Below are 18,662 nucleotides of genomic sequence, written 5' to 3'. Positions count from 1 at the left end.
CTTTTTCCTGTTTATCAGTTCCTGACTATGTCTAAGTTCTTAGTTCCTGCTTTACAATGTATTCCTTATTTTTCTCCACCCTAATAGTTTTCTTCTTATAACTTGCAGTCTAGCAGTAGAACATATTAAATTAACATGACTTCCCCCCTTTTAGTCTAAAATTCATAGTCTAGCAGGTAAACTAGAGGAAAATTCATAATCTAGCAGGTAAACTCAAGGAAAATCTTAAACTGAAAATTAGTATTCTTCTAAGAGGGACCATGTGAAGTGAATTACAGAGAGAATTTCAACAGGAAACAGGACGAGGGGAATAAATTTCCTTCTAGTTCTTCCTGAGTGATGACTGTATAACCTTTCCCCATTATTGTGATTAAAATGTTGCAATATTCACAAATACTGTGAATTAAAAATAAGACACAAAGCAACGGAGTACACAGAGTATAATGCTTCTAAGAGGATTCATTATCCGATCTAAACTGTTAAAGCAGTAGCAAGAAAGTATGTTTTCAGTGAATTACTTAACAATATATTTCTGTAGTACAGTCAAGAGACATGCACGCATCAATGTGCATGCATTGATTCACAAATCAGATCTATCTGTATTCAAATGTAAGTTCAAAACCATTTCCAGAGTAAGACATAAAAGGTTTTGGCATTATTCATAATTTCTTTCTTTTTCTGTCCTTCTCATCTCTTCCTTCCACCACACATGCTGTTTACTCTTCTTTTTAGTTTTAGTGCTTTCCTGGTGGCTCAGAGGGTAAAGAGTCTGCCTGCAGTTACAGGATACCTGGATTTGATCCCTGGGTCGGGAAGATCCCCTAGAGAAGGAAATGGCAACCCACTCCAGTATTCTTGCCTGAGAATCCCATGGACAGAGGAGCCTGCTGGGCTATGGTCCATGGGGTCGCAAAGAGTCAGACACAGCTGAGCAACTTCATTTTCTTTTTTTCTTTTCCTCCTCTTACGAATACTAACCACATTTCCTTCCTGGTTCGCTTCGATTAGTCACAAGTTCCTAACCCTTTGGGGGAATCTATATGGAATGTCTTCTGAGCTAACAATGCTACTTGAGTTAGTTGATACCAGGAAAGAGGTAGCATGTAGCAGAGGATCATCAACTCATTATCTTAATCAACAAGTGTATTTTGTCACAAAAGACACATTGTCAGCAAGGTTTGTGAGACAGGATGACCATATTTCTTGAGTCACTAAAATTTCACAAGCCTGTTAGTCAGCATTTGAGGTAAAATGCTTTTTGCTAGTTTTCATTTATTCAATAAATATTAAGTATCTGCTATGTGCCAGGCAAAAAATGAGACCTCAAATATTTGTGCAAAGCAATGGGATGTAAATACTGATTTCCTCCTCCTACTACACACTACCACTGCTACTACTGCTAACTGTGCTTACTGTCGTGTGCATAACTTTTTTGATTTCCGTAAAGAGAAACCTAATACTGACACTAGTAAGTGGACTGTACAGAAATGGGTAAAAAAAAATTTTTTAAATCAGTTATTTAAGCAAAAGAAATTAGCTTATACAAAGTTACAATTTAAAAGAATGCTAGAAAATTAGTGTCAGAGCTTCTTGTGTTTAAAAATAATTTGACAGCTTTTTATGAAACATACTTTGTCACCCTGTTTTTTTTTTTTTTTGGTGTGGTAACTTACTTTATCTCTTTTTCCTTTAAGTCATTGTATTATAAATAGCAGTGTCATTCAGGAAATTAGCAAGCTTTCTAAGACTCAAAGCAGAACTTATCTGTTAGCTATTTTAAAAGAAAATGTCTAAAGACACTGGAGGGACATCAGCCTTTAAAATTAAGACGTATGTTATTTCTGCTTTATGCAGACTGTTTTAAACTGACATCTCCCAAGTATGAAGGGAATAAGCTATCACCTGCAAATTAGTAATAAAGCAATTGATATATAAGATCTTAGAAATGATAAAATAGAGAGTCAGTTTGTTAAAGCACTTTAATCAATAAGTTGAAATACTAGCCAACAAAATATTTCCTATAAGTGCTGAAATCTAATATGTTTTCTGTATAACTTTAAGTGGACAAAAGTGATCCAGACCTCAAATGTTCTTGTTTTAGTCAACTAAGTTGTGTCTGACTCTTTTGCAACCGCATGGACTGTAGCTCAACGGGCTCCTCTGTCCATGGGATTTTCTAGGCAAGAATACTAAAGTGGGTTGCCATTTCCTTCTCCAGGGGATCTTCCTAGCCCAGGAATCAAGCCCACATCTCCTGCACTGGCAGGACTTTTTTTTTTTTTTTTTTTTTTTTTTTTTACCACTGAACCACCAGGGAAGACTTGACTTCAAATACTCTGGCACTAATTTAATTGTGCCACCACCCAGGGGTGGTGAGACATGGTGTAGGAGTGGAGGGAGAGGAGAAAGAAGAAGTTGGAGGCGGAATATCTTCCTGGGTGCTATTACACAAGAACATTGCAAAGTTCTGCAGGCATGTGGATTTTTAATGATGTTGATTGCTGCCACTTGTTGAACATTAGATGCATGATGATCATTTTTCAATCCTCTTTTGCTGCATAACAAGCCATTCCAAAACTTAGTGGCTTACAAGTCTGTCATTTCTGATAATTCTGTGTGCTAATGAGAGGTTGAAGAGCTGACTCATTGGAAAGGAGCCTGCTGCTGGGAAAAACTGTGGAAGAAAGAGGGAAAGACAAAAGAAGAAGGGGGTGGCAGAGGATAAAATGGTTAGATAGCATCATTAACCCAATGGCTTCCCAGGTGGAGCAGTTGGTAAAGACTCTGCCTTCTCAGTGCAGGAGACAGAGATGCGGGTTCAATCCCTTGGTTGGGAATATCCCCTGGAGGAAGAAATGGCAACTCAATCCAGTATTTTTACTGAAAAATCCAATGGACAGAGGAGTCTGGCAAGCTACAGTCCATAGGATTGCAGAGCCTGACAGGATGGAGCATGCGTGTACCCCGCACCAAGTCAATGGACATGAACTTGAGCAAACTCCGGGAGATTAGTGGAGGACAGCAAAACCTGGAAGGCTTCAGTCCCTGGGATCCAGAGTCTTACATGACTTAGTGACTGAACAACAACAAAGAGAAGTACTTCTGCTTTCATCTTGCCTGAGTACACTTGAGTGGGGGTGGTCAGAGGGCAACTGGAAGGGCTGAAAAGTCCAAAATGGCCTCATTCACTCGGGAGGTGGTTCGTCCTGGCGACTGACTGAGATTTCTGCTTCAGCACCTGGGTCCTCCTGTTCCTCCTCCTATAAGTAGTATCATGATATTTCTCAGGAATAAATGAAGGAAGAAGGAAGGAAGGGAGCGGGAGAGAGAAATGAGGGAAGAGAAGAGTAGGAAAGGGAGAGGAAGGAGAAACAAAGAAATGAAAGACAAGAATGCGACTTCCTTGGTGGTGTGGTGGTTAGAAATCCACCTTCCAACGCAGGGAACTCGAGCTCAGTTCCTGATGGGGGAGCTGAGATCCCACATGCCAAGGGATAACTAAGCCCACTAGCTGGAATTGCTGAGTCCGTGTGCTTCAACAAGAGAAGCCAGTGCACCTCAGTGAACACCCAGCACAGCCAAAACACAAAGAAAAAGGACAAGAGCCTTCCACTCTCCTCCCCTTCCCATTCCCTCTCCTTTCTTCTCCTCCTCCTGCTTCTTCCTCATGAAGAACGGCCAGCATGCCTTTTCAGGATCCTCTGAATGGCGCACCACGGCTTTTTTCCCGTATCTGTGGTGGCCCCAGATAGCACAGAACAAACATCCTCTCTGGGTTCAGCTCACCACTTGAGGGCACTGTCTTGCCCAAAGCTATGCCCACTCAACACAGGTAGCCCACACCAAATGGCTGGCCAGTGGGGGATTCAGGGGTCTGTCTGCTTGCCACAATTCAGAATAACTCTACAAGGCCATCCCAGCTCCAGAGCTTCTCATAAGCTCCCCCTGAATCTTCTGTTACAGTGGCAGTTCTCCATCTACCCACTGCTGCTTCCTTACTTGCTAAGAGATGTTACTTTTAGAGCAGTCCTAAAGACATTTCCCGCAGGTAGATCTCCTCTCAGAGTTTGATTCTAGGCACTGCCACTTAAGATGCTATTTTTCTCTTTTTCTCTTTAAAAAAAAAATCTAGTTTCCTTTCATGCAACTTTCAAGAGAAGCTTTGTAAGAGAAAACTGAGTATCTTTGCTGCCAAAGGACCTTAACTAAAGTTGAGAGCTTCTCATCTTTGTTAACCTGGCATCATAAGATCCCGTACAAGGTCTGGTATGAAACAAGATTATCAATAAATGTCAATACTGATGTTTCATTGATTTATCAATGATAAACATGGGTAAACATTCAATATGGATGAATGTTTATAGAAGGGAAATACATCATACATTTTTTTGATGTTGTCACATCATTGACAGAAAATATGTAGCATTGTTTTCAGAGGCTTTCTGAGAAAGACTGGTGGAAAAAAATAAGATTTCTTAAAACACGAAAAATTAATCATTCACACACATGTAGAAAGGATAGTAATAAATATGAAAAAAAATTAAAAATTGAGCTTTCGTTTTCTCATTTAAAGAGGAATTTGAGTTAGGAGACTCGAGAAAGGAACTACATTTATCAAAAAACGACTTTGTTCCAGGTTAGTCCTTATTGCCTGAGAGATAGATATTATTGTACTGATTTTACAGATGAGAAGACTGAGGGATGCAGAGGTTAAATAAATTGCCAATGTCACATATCTAAAAATACAAACTAGACTTGAGATACAATTGTTTTAACTTTGCTCTTTATCACAAACTACAAAGAAATATAGCTGGTCTCTCTTACTGGGAGTGAATCAAATCAACTATTTTTCTCTTTATCAAATCTGAGAAGTGGGTCAGAAATAATCATCATACATTTATGTGGTAGTGGTACACATCCATTAAGAAAATGGATTTTTCAGAGGGTGGGGGATGTTCTTCCAGTTTCTCAATATTTAAGAAATTGGAATCTATAGGCTTTGTAGATGCGAAGTTTTGAAACTAAACTCTGTTTCTCTGTGTCATTATTTCACTCTACATATTTGAAGTATGAGCAATCCTTTTCAGAAATATATTATTAATTTTTCTGACTAAAAACCACCAAGGACCATCAGTCAAAATCAGAATCACATGCATGCTCCTTGTCTTCCGTGACTTAGTCAGTGAGGCAAGTTGAAATCCCCAGATGCTTCTGCTGCCTGGTAAATTTCTCAGTTTGTAACATCCAGGAAAGAGATAGAAGTTATGAACAACATGAGAATTAACCACAACAATTCTTTTCCTTATTCAAGAATTAAAACTATGATAGATAAACTAAACCACTAGTCATATTTTATCATAGATCTTGTCATATCTTCAGGAATTGAAGGATTATGTGAATGTGACACACCCAGAGGCAAACAAGAAAATCTGGTAGAATGAACAGCATTGATTGTACACTGAAAATTGTCTGGATTGGGGGAGTAACATACAGTACATTTTATCTGAGCATTTGTTCAATTCCCAGTGATTTCATATATGACAGTGAATTTCAGAGGGATAACAGAGTGAACATAGTATGTAGAGACTTGGAGGAAAATATAAGGTATATCCTTAGAAGACAAATATTAGATTAATTTCCCCTGGATCTGTTCCAGTATTCTTGCCTGGAGAATCCAATGGACAGAGGAACCTGGAGGGCTCCAGTCCACAGGCTCGCAAAGAGTCGGACACGACTAAGCGACTGAGCATGTGCACATGTTATTTTTGATCTTGCTAGTGTCTTTGATTGTCTTTGTCTTTGTCTTTGATTTTGCTGGTGGCAGGATCAAAAGTAGCATCAGGGTTGATGAATAGTAGCTGTCACTGAGGTTCTTGTGTAGATTATACTTTGGTAATATACTGTGATCAATTTTATTTGTAGAACGGGCAGTTATGGCAAGCCCATAACAAATACAACTTCAAGAATATTGCAGTGAGGTGTTAGTCTATGATCTACAAGCAAACTAAACTTTTAAATCTTGCTTCTGGGGAAAAAAGATCTTGAATTATGATAAAGACGTAATTAGTAATGTTTATTTCTTCACATAGCTTGTGTTTTATCCATTCAAAAGGCATCTAATACACTTTCATTGGCCATTATCAAGCACCTAATGAGTATTTTGGAGCTGATATAATAAATGAGGGATTGTTTAAAAGACTGAAATTTATAATTCAAACTTTTATAGTGACTTGGTTTGAGTTTTTAGTGTTTCCTTAGGATAACGATATAAATCACGAGTTTAAAGGAAAATTGCTATTTGAGAGAGCAATAAAACACTACAGAAGTTGAATTTTTTTTAATTTGAGGTATTTTGTGCTTTTTAATATTGCTGAAAAAATTTGTCAGCAAATTCATCTCTTTGAATCTACTCTAGGTGCTATCATATCTTTGTATCTCTGCTTGCCTTACACACACTCTATTATATAGATATATTAATATGTAATCATAGAACATCTGTTAATCTAGTTGATATTTTATATATATGGAGAGAGATGAAAAGATATAGAATTACTTAGGTGAACTATGGGTATGTTAATAATACATTAGTATACACTATTAAATGTACGTATATGTTAATATAAGCATCAGTTCAGTTCAGTTCAGTTGCTCAGTTGTGTCTGACTCTTTGCGACCCCATGAATCCCAGCATGCCACGCCTCCCTGTCCATCACCAGCTCCCGGAGTTTACACAGACTCATGTCCATCGAGTCAGTAATGCCATCCAGCCATCTCATCCTCTGTTGTCCCCTTCACCTGTCCCCAATCCCTCCCAGCATCAGGGTCTTTTCCAATTAGTCAACTCTTTGCATGAAGTGGCCAAAGTACTGGACTTTCAGCTTCAGCATCAGTCCTTCCAATGAACATCCAGGACTGATCTCCTTTAGGATGGACTGGTTGGATCTCCTTGCAGTCCTAGGGACTCTCAAGAGTCTTCTCCAACACCATAGTTCAAAAGCATCAATTCTTTGGTGTTCAGCTTTCTTCACAGTCCAACTCTCATATCCATACATGACCACTAGAAAAACCACAGCCTTGACTAGACGGACCTTAGTTGGCAAAGTAATGTCTCTGCTTTTGAATATGCTATCTAGGTTGGTCATAACTTTCCTTCCAAGGAGTAAGTGTCTTTTAATTTCATGGCTGCAATCACCATCTGCAGTGATTTTGGAGCCCCCCAAAATAAAGTCTGACACTGTTTCCCCATCTATTTGCCATGAAGTGATGGGACGAGATGCCATGATCTTCGTATTTTGAATGTTGAGCTTTAAGCCAACTTTTTCACTCTCCTCTTTCACTTTCATCAAGAGGCTTTTTAGTTCCTCTTCACTTTCTGCCATAAGGGTGGTATCATCTGCATATCTGAGGTTATTAATATTTCTTCCGGCAATCTTGATTTCAGCTCATGCTTCTTCCAGCCCAGGGTTGCTCATGATGTACTCTGCATATAAGTTAAATAAAAGGGTGACAATATACAGCCTTGACGTACTCCTTTTCCTATTTGGAACCAGTCTGTTGTTCCATGTCCAGTTCTAACTGTTGCTTCCTGACCTGCATACAGATTTCTCAAGAGGCAGGTCAGGTGGTCTGGTATTGCCATCTCTTTCAGAATTTTCCACAGTTTATTGTGATCCACACAGTCAAAGCCTTTGGCATATATAACATATTAATATAAGCATATATAACATATTAATCAATTTAGAGTTTGTGTGTATGTATACTAATTGGATTAGTTGCTCTCTTTTTGTTTTCTTGCTTTTCCTTAGAATGAGCTATTTATGTTAAATTGCTATTTCCATACCAGCGAGACAGTGGGATTTGCTTAGGTCACTAACCTGTTTAAGCCCTATGTGTTACTATGTGTTAGTCACTGTCTTAAGAACAGAAGGGAATATGATAAATATAGTCCTCCCTTTATGAAGTTTACAGTGAAGTTGGAATGCTGCTGCTGCTGCTGCTGCTAAGTCGCTTCAGTCATGTCCGACTCTGTGTGACCCCATAGACAGCAGCCCACTAGACTCCTCTGTCCCTGGAATTCTCCAGGCAAGAATACTGGAGTGGGTTGCCATTTCCTTCTCCAATGCATGAAAGTGAAAAGTGAAAGGGAAGTCGCCCAGTCGTGCTCGACTCTTAGCGACCCCATGGACTGCAGCCCACCAAGCTCCTCCGTCCATGGGACTTTCCAGGCAAGAGTACCGGAGTGGGGTGCCATGTGTATAGTCTCCATAGGCTCTACAGTCATGTTGGTGACAAAATGTTATGAAGGAAAAGAACAGTCATATGACAGGATATAAAAGGGGCTTTAATCTAAGTGGGAGAGAAGGGTCAGAGAGGCCTTAAGTGACAGGTAAACTGCCTTTGGAAAAAGGATGGGAGTTAGTCAGGTGAAAGTTGAGTGTTCTGTGTTATAGGTTTATGCTTACCAAAGCTCTCATTGGATTATTTGTAGACAAGAAAGGAAAAAGGGTAAAGGAATTACAGTTTATTTAGCACTTACAATGAGCCAGGTGATTGATTTTAGGATACTATCTACAACCTGAGTTTCAAGATAACTTATTTAATTAAGTCAATCTGTATCAGGTATTGAAGATACAGAGATGAATGAAATGTGGGAGATGCTCTGGGAGAACTCTAGTAGAGTAGGGTAAACATCCTTTTAAGCAACTAAAAGCGATGCAATATTGGCTATTCCTGTGAATTCAGATACTTAGAAGACACTATGGGAACATCAAAATGGAAACCATAAATTCTGCTGGTAGTGCCAAGGAAAACTTGAAGGAAAAAATGAAGGAAGTATTGTTTTAATAGAGCTTTGAAGGGTGAATAAGCTTCCTTCTATAGACAGAAAAATATGAAGGCCTTTCCAGGGACAGGGCCTACCAAAGGCATAGACCTGGAAGGAACATGCCCAGTAGGGAAACCAAATTCTTGACTGCAATTATGCTACGGAAAAATGACTTTGAAGTAGTAATCAGGAGTCATAAGACAGAACCTGATTTGTCATGCTTTGCAACTTGTATTTCATGTTTAGGAAACAGGGAGTCAGTAAAGGATTTAAGGTAAGGAAGTCTTACATATTTGTGTTTTCCAAAGAGCCCAAAGGTTGTTGGTGCTATGAAGGAACTGGAAGGGAAGTGAGCTTGGAGACAGGTTGAACTAACACAAGGACATTGGGAAATGAGGGTCCTGTCTGCTAGTCAGAGAGGAGCATGGTTAATTTTTACAATTTGGTAATGTAGAACCAGGGGCTTCCCCAGTGGCTTAGCAGGTAAAGGATCCACCTGCAAGGCAGGAGACACAGGAGATGCAGGTTTGATCCCTGAGTTGGGACAATCCCTGGAGGAGGGCATGGCAACCCACTCCAGTATTCTTGCCTGGAGAATCCCATGGACAGAGGAGCCTGGCAGGCTATAGTCCAAAGAGTCTCAAAAAGTCAAATATGACTGAAGTGACTTAGCAAGCACATGTGCAATGTAGAATTAAGGAGGAATGACATTTTTGTAACAGTACAGTAAACTATGAACTTGAGTAAATTTTATAAATCTTTTATTTTTTTCCAAAGAACAAAAGAAGCACTATAAACCATTGAGATACATTTAAAAAGTACAATTTTAACATAGTAATTGTGATGCATATGTAATTCTTTGTAACAAAATGGTCAAACACTTAAAAAAGATACAGTATATATGTCTGCACATTTTAGCAAGGCTGTGCATTTTTTATAAACTACATGAGTTTATATTCAAAGACTTTGAATACGCTTTCAGGACTTTCAAAGTATAGATCATTGTTAAGACTGCCTTCACTCTTAAAAACCTAAAGGGATGTATTTCTATAAAAACTAGAAATAAGGAATTTACCTAGTCCAAAATACATACTTAGTGGCTAGAAATATAATACTCCTAATAAAATAGCTAATAAATACCATATAAAATCAAAGGTTTAATGAGTAAGTCATGACATTATGCCATACTAGGAAGACATCAAATGTCTAAATTTACAGAAAAAGAATATATTAGTCCTTATAGAATTCATATATTTAGAAATTCTAAATAAGGAAATATATTCTACACAGATAACTGTATAACACTCATATTTCTAATGCAGTATAACTTAAATATCTTCCAAGGGTCAAGAGTAAGAAAATTCTCTAACATATTCCCCAAAAAACAATACTAAAGTTGTTCCTATTTCATAAGAGAGTGAGGATAACAATTTATCTCCATATACAGCATTCCATTGAAATTCCATTCACTCTCACACAGCTTTTTCCATGGCAGTATAAGAACTACATTCTAGAAATAACAGTAGTCACGTTGAAAGGATTAACAATCAGTGATTCCTTGATTCACAATTTAGTCAACTCTTAAAGATTTCAATAGCATAACAGTTAAAATAACAGCAAATAAGGAGCAGGAAATAATATGCTAAACAGGACATAAACTGAGTAGAAAGCTGCAAGGACAAGCATAGATTCCTTCTTCCTTTCTCTCTTTCATAGTGGGGAATTCGTACAGAAACCTAACTCATTGGAGAAAATGAGCCCTTGCTTCTTGTCTTCAGTGGGTCCAGAGGTCCCCAGAAAATTCTGCTGAAGAACTGGGCAATTTTTCTAACACATGGTCTTTTCTTTCAATTGTTCTTTCCACTGTTGAAAAAAAAAAATTATATCAGTTTAACCAAATTTCCACACACCTGTCTACCCCAACTCGTTTTCAAAACAGGATTTAGGGATCAATAAAAAGCAGAGGGTGGAGTCCTTAACAAACAAAATACATCTCAATAATGAGTTCTGTGTAACCTCCTAGGCAATTCTTGTTGAGATTCAAGATAAGAGTTTCCCCAGGACCTTCGAAAACAACTTTCCCTTCTTCTCCGGAACATCCTTTTTATTTTAAACATGGTCTGAAATGTGGTCGCCAAATCTCAGAGAGTAAGGACTTTGAGAAATCCACACTCCAAGAGAGATTAAGAAACCAGAAAGAGCAAAGTGACAGATACCTGTCCAATATTTTCTGAACGATCTTCTTGATCAAAGGAGCTTCTGGGTCCAGACAGACTTCCCTTCCATTCTTCAAGGTGGCTCTGCAGAGGGAAAACGAGGATGCGCCCATCAACGTGGGGGCTGAAGACTAAGGCGGGGGGGGGGGGGTGTGGGGGGAACCTTCCCTCTTGCAAAGGTCACGGTGGACAACGCCGAGCACCAGGACTTACATCACTTCCACCTTGGAGCACTGCGGTCCCGCGGCGATCACCTGCAGATCACTGACCGTTTTGGGATGAATTCCCGGTGTGGTGGTTAAACACACACAACGCAGCTCTCTCACAACGGCCGCGACAGGACCGGCTGGGATAGGAGAGACACCGTTATAGGGCAGGTTGCTGGGAGAGCTCTTCCCCAGCCCGCCCGCCCGGGACACTTCCCCACGCCCGGGACGCCGCTCCGCTCCACCCGCCGGGTGCGCTCGGTTGGTCTAGCGCTCTCACCGCTGGCGAGGGGCCCGGGCGGCGTCAGCAGCAGCAGCGCGAGCAGCGCGCACAGGGAGCCCGAAGGGCCGGAGACGCGGGCGGCGCGGCTGGATAGTAGTCTCATAGTGGCGAAGAGAGGACTGCAGAGGGTTCCGAAGGAGGCAGAAGGCGCGGGATCCGAAGCTCCAGAGCGCTTGTGACTGCCTCGGGTCTTCAGCGTACCTTTTATAACCCTGGCCCCTTCCTCCAGGCAGGAAACTCAACCTTTAGGATGCTTGGGAAATTCCCTGAACTAAGTGGGGGGCGGGGAGAGGGGGCCGGGTGGAGGGGCCTGGAGGAGCGGGGTTTGAGGAGAGTGGTTGGGAGGAGCAGCCCGCAGTGGATCTGTTAGGTCGCCCAGCGGTGGCTGGAGTGGATGCTGCTTTCGCTGGAAGTAAGAAGCAATCCTGCGGAGATTTTGTCCACCCGGGCCAGCCCGGGCTAGCGAAAGCTAGCTTCTCCTGGGTGACAGGTGTCTTTTCAGAGATGCCCCTCAGCTTCATCTAAACAGAAAGACTAGGCACAAAGTAAGCCGCTGGAAGGGTTCTTTGGCGGGGAGGGGGTTGTTTTTGTTTTGTTTTTCTTTCTGTTTTTTATTAATTTGGCTCTTCCCCAGGCGAGGTTGGGGCGGGGGGTGGGGTGGGGGGGGGCGGACATGTGGTATCTCTGTTCCCTGACCAGGGATCCATCCGCAACCCCTGCATTGGAAGCATGGAATCTTAGCCACTGAACCTGCAGGGAAGTTTAGCTGGGAGGTTAGATTTTAGAAAAAATTTCTGAACTCTTTCCCAATTATTATTATAACTGTAATAATTGTTACTATTCAGTTAATGTAAGTTGTAACTCAAACTACACCAAACTGAAAAACCTTTCACTCCTGCTTGCCGGCAAACCATTCTAGCTTCTTCAGATTAGTTTATAATTCTCTGGACTTCAGCCAGCAGTTAGAAGCCAAGATAAGATGATGAAAGTATCTGTACTCCCACTTGAAGTCAGTGGCAGGAACAGGCTGCAAAAGCAAGTCCACTTTCTGGGAATTCTATACATAGTTTTGCAAACATGCATGTCAAGGTAGTTTAACAAAAATCATCAAAAAATCACCCACCAAATCGCCCTGGGAAAAAATGCCTTGCTTTCAGCAGTTCAATACACTATGGAATTGGAAGACTCTGTGGTCTTGGTTGGGGGTGGGATGAGTGCAGACTACAGCAATGCCCCAGAGCCCATCCTCTTGGTATGGCTCCAAACCTAACCAGATGTGTAATTGCCCCAGTTTGGAGAAGCCCTGGAGTCTAATGAGTTTAAGGGGCTCATCTGGAAGTTTGGTTCTAGGGATCTGAATCAGTTTGGCAGTGAGATGGCAACCCACTCACTTCACTCAATCAACTTCATGGGATGGGAAGATGACTCACACACACAGGCTTCTGGAACCATCTAGCTTCATAAGCAGTGGTGTGACCAAGCCTGTTTCCACAATCCTGCTGTAGTCCCAGTGAGCCTACAGCTGCTTCCTGAAGCTGTGGGTGAGGTAGCTTTTTATCTCCTCTGTGGAAGCAGTTAGTTTTTTTGCTTGTTTTCGTTTTTGGCCGCACCATGTGGCATGTGGGATCTTAGTTCCCTGACCAGGGATTGAACTCACATCCCCTGCATTGAAAGTGTGGTCTTAAGCACTAAACTGCCAGGGAAGTCCAAAGAACTCTAAAGTTTTAACAGCTGGGTCTTTCACATGTCCAGTTTCATGGCAGGCATGGCAATGATATTGGAATGGCATGTAGGCTTTCTTCATGGAAATCTCACTAGATCCTATTCTGGATTGTTCTCAAGACTTGTGTCCTCACAGTTGGCAAGCCAAGGCAATCAGTGAGCATGATGACAATCAGAAATCAGTCATGGAACAAAATTCTTTTCCTTGTCTCCCATGACCCTGGAAAATTTTCTTAACACCTCCACACATCTTCCTTGGTAGGTTATCACTTCCATTGATGAGCAGGGAGGAGGTTTCATAGACCTTTAGAACTTTTAGTCTAGAAGAAAACTTAGGAAGTTCCCTAAAGAGGGCTGAGAGGTTTGACCTCATTTTGTGGGAAATTAAATGGGAAGTTCTCTATCCTGCGTAGCTTCCTGATCCCATCAGCATCATACCTGACTCAACTAATGCAATCCTTCGTCCTTCTAGGGAGTGGTGACCTGGGAAAATAGCTTCAGACTTATTATATTGCCTTTTTAGACATTGTGTGTATGTGTGTGTTAGTCACTGTTTTGTCCAATTCCTTGCGACCCCATGGACTGAAGCCTGCCAGGATCCTCTGTCCATGGAATTCTCCAGGCAAGAATCTGGAGAGGGTTGCCATTCCCTTCTCCGGGGGATCTTCCCCACTCAGGGATTGAACCTGGTCTCCTGCATCGTAGGCAGTTTCTTTACCATCTGAGCTACTAGGGAAGCCCTTTTAGACATTAGACTGTATCTAAAGACAAAAGCTTCACTGATGTGGATCAGATAAAACTTCAAAAATATAATTAAAGATCTTGGGAAATTAAATTCAACTTAATCACGGGGAGGAGGGGTGTGGTGGTGGTGGGGAAACACTCACGGTATAAGATTTTATGGGAGGAAATTGTTTAATGACTCAAATAGGTTATTGAGTTTTTATAAATGTGCTTGTGTGTGTGTGTGTGTGTGTGTGTGTGTGTGTGTGTGTGTGTTTCAGATCCGAATAAGCTGTGTTAGGTATAAAGGAACACATGAATTAGTTTTGGCATCAAATGGTAAGATCATAGAAAGGTCATGAAATGTAATTTCCATTTCCCTGAACACTCTTACAGATTGTATGCTTCACCTGGTTTGCACCCTGAATCAACTTACCTTGGGTTGCTTACAGAATATAAGGCAAAAATAAATATTAATATAGCTAGAAAGCAGGTAATAGGAAGTCCTCACTAGAAATTGGCTGTTGGGTTGCCAAGAAGCAGCAGGTAACTTAACCTAAGTTCTCACTGAAATCATTCAGGTGCGTTGCCCATTCTGGCTCCTGTCTAGGCATTCCCAATGTAGACCTTGTGCAAAAGCAGATAGAATGTGGCTGGTCTGAAGACTTCCTACAGTTCACAATGACACCCAGTACCACAGGAGGTGGAGCACTTCAAAAGTAATTGCTTCTTTATTGCAAGTCTAAAGGGAAGCCATTTTGGCCTGCCTGCACCCACGTGCAGGTAGTAGAGAAAGACACTGTGTTACTTTTCTCTCAAGGTATAACAAAACAATCCACAAAATGACATCCTGCTAGCCTGAAAGGTTGACTGTTTGTCAAAAGCAACCTTTAGTCATAACACCACAGAGGAATGTGAGAGGAATTAAAACATCCTTGATGGTTTGCAGCTCTCAAAACACGTTCATGATCTTTCGAGCCTCATATTGCTTCTCAGAGGCAGGTAAGAAATATTTTCTTATCATTTTTCAACTTGGGATAGAAAGGCCAGAGAGTTAAGAAATAGAAAATTTAAGATTGGAAGTCAAGCACTAGAGAATCCACCTCACGAAAATTTTAATAGTTTCCAGATTATGAAGCACTTTCTTCATAGTATTGGCAAACACTCTGTGGCTCTCCACATCTGGTTAACCTCTTTACTTTATTGCCCAATAATCATATTTTAAGCTGTTGAAATCCACAGTTTATCTACTCCTGAGGTCACAATGATGTCAAACATCCAAGAGGCTTTCAGGCTAACCAGTCAAAAACTGCTGCCTGCTTTCTAATCCTTTTCTTTCTTCATGACCAGTTCAAAGTCTTAGCTTCTCAGAAAGGTTTATATGACAAGGCCAATGGAAATGTATTCCTTCCACTTTTGATCTTTGAACAATTAATGTACTTGTAAACCTATCTCCTGAGACAGAGTTAATTATTAATTATTCCATAATTTTTCTCTTGTCTCTCCCATGTTAACCATAAACTTTAAAATCAGCCCTGATGTTTTATATTTCTCCCATGACGTCCCATAATTCCAAGTTCAGTAGCAAGCAGTCTATGAATATTTGATGGCAAATATTGATAACTTTTAAATTTTGTAGTGTTAAGTTACAAGTAGATCTTAAAGTTAATGAGGAAAGAATAGGGTGGTTTACTGTCATTAATCATTTGAACTTATCTATTTGGAATTGGCTTTTCTTGATGTTGGAAATTGTTTCTGCTTAGGGACTATACAGATGGTATTTTCAGTCTGGACTCCGAACTATTCAAAAGAATGTTCAGAAACCAGCAGGATATTTGATATTAAAAGAAAAAATATACTCAACAAAAGTATTGACCAAAATACGTATTTTATGTAACTTAGTGATTGTTGGAGATAAGTGATCAGGGAAGATTCTGACTAGGTTATACTGTGTTGAATGTTAACAGTATGGGGATATTATTCTAAATTGATCTCTTCCAACAAATCAGAGAGGCCTTTAATGATTTAGTATATGATTTAGGCCATTTAGTTTGTGACAGGCCGTTTCACATATTTTTCTAAGTTTCTATTTTTTTAATGTCTACTATTCTTTGTATTACCTTTAAGAAATGGTATATATTGCAGTAAGAAAAGATGTAGACATATCATTATCAAGTTAAGCACATCAAAGATAACAGTTTATCAGTCAGTAAGAGCTGAAGTGGAAAACAGTTACTTGTTTGCATGCAAGTAACAAAAGAAAAGGAAAAGGCCAGTTACTTTGGGGTTAACTTGGCAACATCAATGCAGTTCATCTCCTTCCACATTAGGCTTGACAGACCAATGAAAAAGGAGCATCATTTAGGGATTAACTTGGCTTCAAAGTTGCCCCAGAATTACTACATGTCAAGAATGTTTTCCCTACTTTTGTTCATTATATAATTTTCCTGCTACCCATTTACAATTAAATCTGCTTGCTGCTGCTGCTAAGTAGCTTCAGTCATGTCCAACTCTGTGTGACCCCACGGACTGCAGCCTACCAGGCTCCTTCGTCCCTGGGATTCTCCAGGCAAGAACACTGGAGTGGGTTGCCATTTCCTTCTCCAATGCATGAGAGTGAAAAGTGAAAGTGGAGTTGCTCGGTCATGTCTGACTCTTCGCGACCCCATGGATTGAAGCCTAGCAGGCTCCTCCATCCATGGGAGTGTCCAGGCAAGAATACTGGAGTCGGGTGCCATTGCCTTCTCCTGGAGTAAATTAGTACTGAATTTTGATTGAGTCTAGACTAAGCAAGGCTCCAAGTAACAGTAGGTGGGCTTTTCCTTGCCATCTCCTGGGCATACGGGGTAGCTAGTTATTTTTGTTCAGCCTTGCAATCCTGGCCTGCCAGAAATTTTTTGACAAGAGATGACTACACAGAAAATAAGGAAAAGATAAGCATTAAAATGTTAAATGTTGTCAAAAGCTTTGGGCTTCTCAGAAATGGGAAGTTTTCAGAAATTTGGTCTGGGCTCAGCAAGAAAAGAAAATCTTAGAGGGGATCAGCTAGTTTAAATAGCTTCTTTTTTTTGATACTACAGAGATCCTTTGTGGAAGTTAGACTTCTAAGATTGCACTTAATAATGGTCATTTACTATACTGTTTTTGAACACGATTATCTTCGTAATATTTTTAAGGAGAATATCCACTTCTGCATGAACTTACAATACCATTCATTCTTATTTAATATATATTAGAACATAATTGATTGCTGTTTTAATAAGAATAATTGTGATGTGCTTATATGTGTGTAATTTATGTACTTCCTAGAGAATCAGAACTCTGTTGGCCTCCCTTTGTCACTACTTGAACAAATAGTGAAAGACTCAACATTTGACAAGTAATACTTTGGCCACCTGATGCAAAGAACTGACTCATTTGAAAAGACCCTGATGCTGGGAAAGATTGAAGGCAGGAGGAGAAGGGGATGACAGAGGATGAGATGGTTGGATGGCATCACTGACTCAAAGGACATGAATTTGAGTAAGCTCCAGGAGTTGGTGATGGGCAGCGAAGTCTGGCATGCTGCAGTCCATGGGGTCCTAATCCTGAATATGATGGTATTAGGAGGTCAATCCTTTGGAAGGTGAGGAGGGCTGATCTATCATGAATGGGATTAGTGTGTACATAAGAGAGGCTCCACACTGCTTCCTTACTCCTTTTCATTGTGTGATAACACAATGAGAAGGCACGATCTATGAAGAGAAAACAAGATCTCACCAGGCACTGAATCTTTCAGGACCTGGATCCTAACCTTCCCAATGTCCATAGCTGTAAGCAATAAATTTCTGTTGTTTATGAGCTACCTAGGGACTTTGTTATAACAGGCCAAAGGGACTAACACAAACAGTAGCAACACCAACAAAACAAAATTAAAAACAGAAAACTAGGAATGGACTATATAGTGACATTTACCACAAAACTTTCCATAAACCTTATCATGAATAATCACTTTTATGCATTTTTGAAATATTATTTTCATAAAAACTGGGAATTAGGAAATTGAGCCCAGTGACATAAGAGGTGTTGCAATGCCAAACCAAAAGTCACAAAATCCTAGAAATTCTGGCTAATGATGGGCTATGAGTAGCTTACTAACCTGTTGGGGTTTTAAAGCATGGCTTTCCTCTGGAGGGTAAACTGACCAGACCATTAATAAAATGTTTTGCTTTGAATCATTTTGGTTTAAAAAAATTTTTCAGTTTTAGTAAATCAGACGGAAGTAATTTTCTTTGGAACAGAATGTTCCTTGGGAACAACTTTCATTTTTCCCTAGTGTAAATTTGAGAACTAAACTGGTGAATGCTATGATCAAGGACTATGTCATAGAAAAGAAAAAATAATAGAGGCTAAGATATTAGAAATAGACTAAAGCTGGTTTTGCTCACAATATGATTATGCACAAGTAATTTTTTAATAATAAATGACAGTTTTGAAAGTTTTATATGAAGTATATCCAATTAGCTTTCCATGAAGATTTGAAAATAAAATCATAACTTAGATTGAAAGAGTACAGTTAATGAAGGGAAGAATTGACAACCTGTATTTCATTAAAATGAAAACTTTATTTCTGCAAAAGACATTACCAAGAGAATGAAAAGTCAGACCACGGACTAGGAGAAAATATTTGTGAAAAACATATTTGATGA

The 18,662-nt window shown here is 40.0% G+C and overlaps 1 protein-coding gene across 1 annotated transcript; it reads right to left on the bottom strand.

Moving 5' to 3' along the window:
• Positions 1–9,580: 9,580 nt before the first annotated feature.
• On the bottom strand, positions 9,581–11,790 carry LOC129657276 (C-X-C motif chemokine 6). Its single transcript, XM_055587491.1, has 4 exons — positions 11,527–11,790; positions 11,254–11,386; positions 11,041–11,124; positions 9,581–10,687 (listed from the first exon to the last, which is right to left on the bottom strand). The coding sequence occupies exons 1-4, from the start codon at positions 11,630–11,632 to the stop codon at positions 10,672–10,674; spliced, it is 339 nt and encodes a 112-aa protein (XP_055443466.1). The 5' UTR covers positions 11,633–11,790; the 3' UTR covers positions 9,581–10,671.
• Positions 11,791–18,662: the final 6,872 nt, after the last annotated feature.

Source organism: Bubalus kerabau, chromosome 7 (genome assembly GCF_029407905.1).
Source record: "Bubalus kerabau isolate K-KA32 ecotype Philippines breed swamp buffalo chromosome 7, PCC_UOA_SB_1v2, whole genome shotgun sequence".
In the NCBI taxonomy this organism is placed as follows: domain Eukaryota; kingdom Metazoa; phylum Chordata; class Mammalia; order Artiodactyla; family Bovidae; genus Bubalus; species Bubalus kerabau.
Note: the sequence above shows the minus strand (reverse complement) of the source record. Positions and strands in the feature narration are given on the sequence as shown.

Bases quoted from the DNA above. Each gene is read 5' to 3' on its own strand.
- LOC129657276 (XM_055587491.1), bottom strand. From the start codon at position 11,632: ATGAGACTACTATCCAGCCGCGCCGCCCGCGTCTCCGGCCCTTCGGGC. The intron at 11,387-11,526 runs GTGAGAGCGCTA...CTCCTATCCCAG, and splicing joins GCCCGGGCCCCTCGCCAGCG to CCGGTCCTGTCGCGGCCGTT. The intron at 11,125-11,253 runs GTAAGTCCTGGT...TTCCCTCTGCAG, and splicing joins TGCTCCAAGGTGGAAGTGAT to AGCCACCTTGAAGAATGGAA.